The sequence below is a fragment of the Cebus imitator genome, unplaced genomic scaffold (genome assembly GCF_001604975.1).
Source record: "Cebus imitator isolate Cc_AM_T3 unplaced genomic scaffold, Cebus_imitator-1.0 Scaffold266, whole genome shotgun sequence".
NCBI classification, from domain to species: Eukaryota; Metazoa; Chordata; class Mammalia; order Primates; family Cebidae; genus Cebus; species Cebus imitator.
In genome coordinates, this window is record NW_016107581.1 from 1,185,846 (window position 1) to 1,189,816 (window position 3,971).

At 52.8% G+C, this 3,971-nt stretch overlaps 1 protein-coding gene across 1 annotated transcript in view; it reads left to right on the forward strand.

Moving 5' to 3' along the window:
- The first annotated feature begins 299 nt into the window (after positions 1–299).
- Positions 300–3,971, forward strand: part of NOP53 (NOP53 ribosome biogenesis factor) — a 13,324-nt gene continuing 9,652 nt past the window's right edge. The window contains exons 1-2 of the mRNA XM_017500429.2: positions 300–574; positions 1,489–1,553. Coding sequence (XP_017355918.1) covers positions 351–574; positions 1,489–1,553 — 289 coding nt within the window. The 5' untranslated portion in view covers positions 300–350. The remainder of the gene's footprint in view (positions 575–1,488; positions 1,554–3,971) is intronic.

Consider the following 3,971-nt stretch of genomic DNA (forward strand, 5'->3'; position numbering starts at 1 on the left):
AAAAAAAAAAAAAAAAAAGTGAGACCCTGTCTATTAAAGAAAAAAATCAGTTTGAGCAAAGGCCCCGGGCGGCAGGTAAGGTGCTCGCTTAGGGCGAGAGCCAAGAACCTGCAATCTTCCCGTCTCTCTCCTACTACCCGCCGCCGTTAGGAATCTTCTGATCCCGGTATAAAGAATGGAAGAAGGAGCCGTTCATACTTTATCAAGATGGCAGCCTCCTGGCACCGCCAGTCACTTTACAAATATGGCTGCCGCAGGAAGTACGTCACGGAAGGGGGTGGGCAATCTGCGCGCGCACGTTGCAAAGGGGCTTTTTGGGACGCCGGCGGCTGAATTCTTCCTTTGACAAGATGGCGGTCGGAGGCGGTGGTGGTGGTGGGAAGCACAGCTCGAAAAGCGATGCCGATTCTGGCTTCCTGGGGCTGCGGCCCACTTCAGTGGATCCGGCGTTGAGGCGGCGGCGGCGAGGCCCACGAAACAAGAAACGGGGCTGGCGGCGACTCGCTCAGGAGCCGCTGGGGCTGGAGGTTGACCAGTTCCTGGAAGACGTGCGGCTACAGGAGCGCACGAGCGGGTACGGGGGGCGGGACTTCCGGGAGCTGGGACAGCGCCTGTTCCCAGGTGCGAGGCCGGGCTTGCTTGCGGGGACTGGCCGGGGGTCGGGGGGCGCCTGTCCCGAGGACTGCCGAGGAAGTGGAGAGCATGGGCTGGGGACTCAGGAGGGGAAGCTGGAGAGCTTGATAGCGTTACCAGATTCAGCAGATAAATATACAGGACGTCCAATTAAATTTGGATTTTAGGTAAACAACGAATACTTTTTAGCATAAATACGCTCCATGCATCCACCTTAGCTTTCCCCCCCCACCCCCACGACGGAGTCTCACTCTGTGGCCCAGACTGGAGTGCAGGAGTGCAATGGCGCGATCTCAGCTCACCGCAACCTCCGCCTCCCAGGCTCAAGCGATTCTCGCTGCCTCAGCCTCCCGAGTAGCTGGGATTACAGGCGGCCACCACCACGCCCGGCTAATTTTTTATTTTATTTTTTATTTTTTTAGACAGAGTCTCTCTCTCTAGCCCAAGCACGATCTTGGCGCACTGCAAACTCTGCCTCCTTGGTTCAAGTGATTCTCCTGCCTCAGCCTTTGAAGTAGCTGGGATTACAGGCATGCGCCACCACTCTGGCTAATTTTTGTATTTTTTATAGATACAGAGTTTTGCCATTTTGGCCAGGTTGGTCTTGAACTCCTGACCTCAGGTGATCCACCTGCCTTGGCCTCCTAAAGTGCTGGGATTACAGGCGTGAGCCACCGCGCCTGGCAGTCCTTCCTAAATATTAAGTTCTGTAAACTGCGGGGCTCCGCCTTACCCTGGAAGAGTCCTATGGCCGGAAAAGGGTGCTTCACTGAGCAGAAGAGGAAGGCTGGACCTGGGAGGATCTCTTCCCTCCCCAACGTCTCTGGCTGATGTTTTGCATTTCTGTCCCTCCAGTGGCTTGCTGTCAGAGGCCCCAAATGAAAAACTCTTCTTCGTGGACACTGGCTCCAAGGAAAAAGGTGAGTAGGGGCTTATGTAGTGGGGAATGGCCGTCATGTGTTGTTAGCCAGCTTACCGCAGCCTCTGAGATCTGTGTTAATGATGTAGCTTGGGAGCCAAGTATCTGCTGAAATGGGTCAACCTTAATATAAACAAGGGGACCTCGAATGGGCAGAAGGCAAGCTGGAGACTAACAGAGAGAAGGCAGGTTTTTCTTTTGAGGTGTAGGTGATCTCCATGCACAGATAAACTGCTGGGAGTCTGCCTTGATGAATAGGTTAGAAACAGAGGATCTGTGGTTAGCTTGCAGAAAAGCAAGTCAAGGACCTGCGTAGAGAAACAGGTCCTGCAGTGGGTCACAGCTGTATTCCCAGCACTTTGGGAGGCTCAGGTGGGCAGATCCCTTGAGGTCAGGAGTTCGAGACCAGCCTGGCCAATATGGCAGAACATTGAAAAAATGAGCCAGGCATGGCGTGTGCCTGTAGTCCCAGCTACTCAGGAAGCTAAGGCAGGAGAATTATTTGCACCTGGGAGGCGGAGTTGCAGTGAGTCAGGATCTGTGCCACTGTACAGCAGCCTGGGCGACAGAATGAGACTCCGTCTCATAAAATAAACAAAATGAAGCTCATCTTGTTAACTAAAACAAGACCCATTTCTTTATTATTATTATTTTGAGACAGTTTTGCTGTGTCACCCAGGCTGGAGTGCAGTGGTACCATCTTGGCTTACTGCAGCCCCGCCTCCTGGGTTCAGGGGATTCTCCTGCCTCAGCCTCCCAAGTAGCTGGGACTACAGGCTACACCACCACACCCAGCTAATTTTTGTATTTTTAGTAGAGACAGGATTTCACCATGTCAGCCAGGCTGGTCTCAAACTCCTGACCGCAGGTGATTCACCCTCCTCTACCTCCCAGAGTGCTGGGATTACAGGCTTGAGCTACCGACCTAGGCCAAGATGAGCTTTAATAGGAACAAGAGGACCTGCTTCAGTGAGCAGGTAAGAAACTAGTCTTAACCTGCTTGCCTTAAGCTGCCAGAATGCAGGGTGGGGATCTGCTGAAACAAGGCGAGGAGTGAGGCAGGGATTGCTCTGATGAGTAATAATGTTTATTTCAATATGTAGCAAAACAAACTAAGAACAGATGATGTGCTCTAAGGAAGGACCTGGAAGCAGGCCAGGGGGTCTGCTTTGATGGAAAGGCTGAAGGCTTTAATGAGCAAGCGTGGGCTGCTTCCACTGCAGGATGCCTCTCCGCGAGCTACTGTGAGATCAAAGGGTCTATTTGAATGAAAACGAGAGGACGTGTTTCAGTGAGCAGACAGAAGGGAAGGAGCTGCTTTGAGGTGTAGGAGACTTCCAATAGGCAGGTAAAAATTGGTTTTTAGCGTGTGGGCGCAGCGGCCTACGCCTGTAATCCCAGCACTTTGGGAGGCCAAGGTGAGCGGATGACTTGAGGTCAGGAGTTGGAGACCAGCCTGGCTGACATGGCGCCATTTCTACTAAGAATGCCGGACGTCATGGTGCACGCGTGTAATCCCAGCTACTGAGAAGGGCTCTAACCCAGGAGACTGAGGTTGCAGTGAGACAAGATCACTCCACTGTGCTCCAGCCTGTGCGACAGAGCAAGACTGTGTCTCAGGCTGGGCGCGGTGCCTCATGCCTTTAATCCCAGCACTTTGGGAGGCTGAGGCGGGTGGATTATCTGAGATGAATTTGAGACCAGCCTGGCCAACATGGAGAAATGCCGTCTCTACTAAAAATACAGAATTAGCCAGGCGAGGTGGGGCATGCCTGCAGTTCCAGCTACTCAGGAGGCTGAGGCTGGAGCATCGCTTGAGCCTGGGAGGCGGAGGTTTCCGTGAGCTGAGATTACCCCATTGCACTGCAGCCTGGGCAACAAGAGCGAAATTCTATCTCAAAAAAAAAAAAAGTGGGGGTCATTAGAGCAGTCAGGCTTCATAGAAGTGAAGATCTGGTGTGAGTAGAAAGGGTGGGCATGCTTTGGCGAGTGGGCAGCCTCTTTAGGGAGCAGAAGAGAGGCAGTTTATGGGTTCCACTTCAGTGAGAAAACGTGGACGAAGATTATAACGATGGTGAGCAGTCGCAGGTCATCCCCTGGGCTTTGTGGGCCTGAAATGGTTACATCTTCACAACAGCCCAGTGAGGGGGTATTGACAGCCTCATTTTGGGGGGTAGAGAGGAGCTAAGCCTCTCCACCTCCCAGGTTCAACAATGCTCCTGCCTCTGCTTCCCGAATAGCTGGGACTAAAGGCACCCGCCACCATGGCCAGCTAATTTTTGTATTTTTAGTAGAGATGGGATTTCACCATGTTGGCCAGGCTGGTCTCGATCTCCTACCTCATGATCTGCCCGCCCTGGCCTCCCAAAATGCTGGGATAACAGGCATGAGCCACCATGCCCAGCCAAGTTACTGCTTT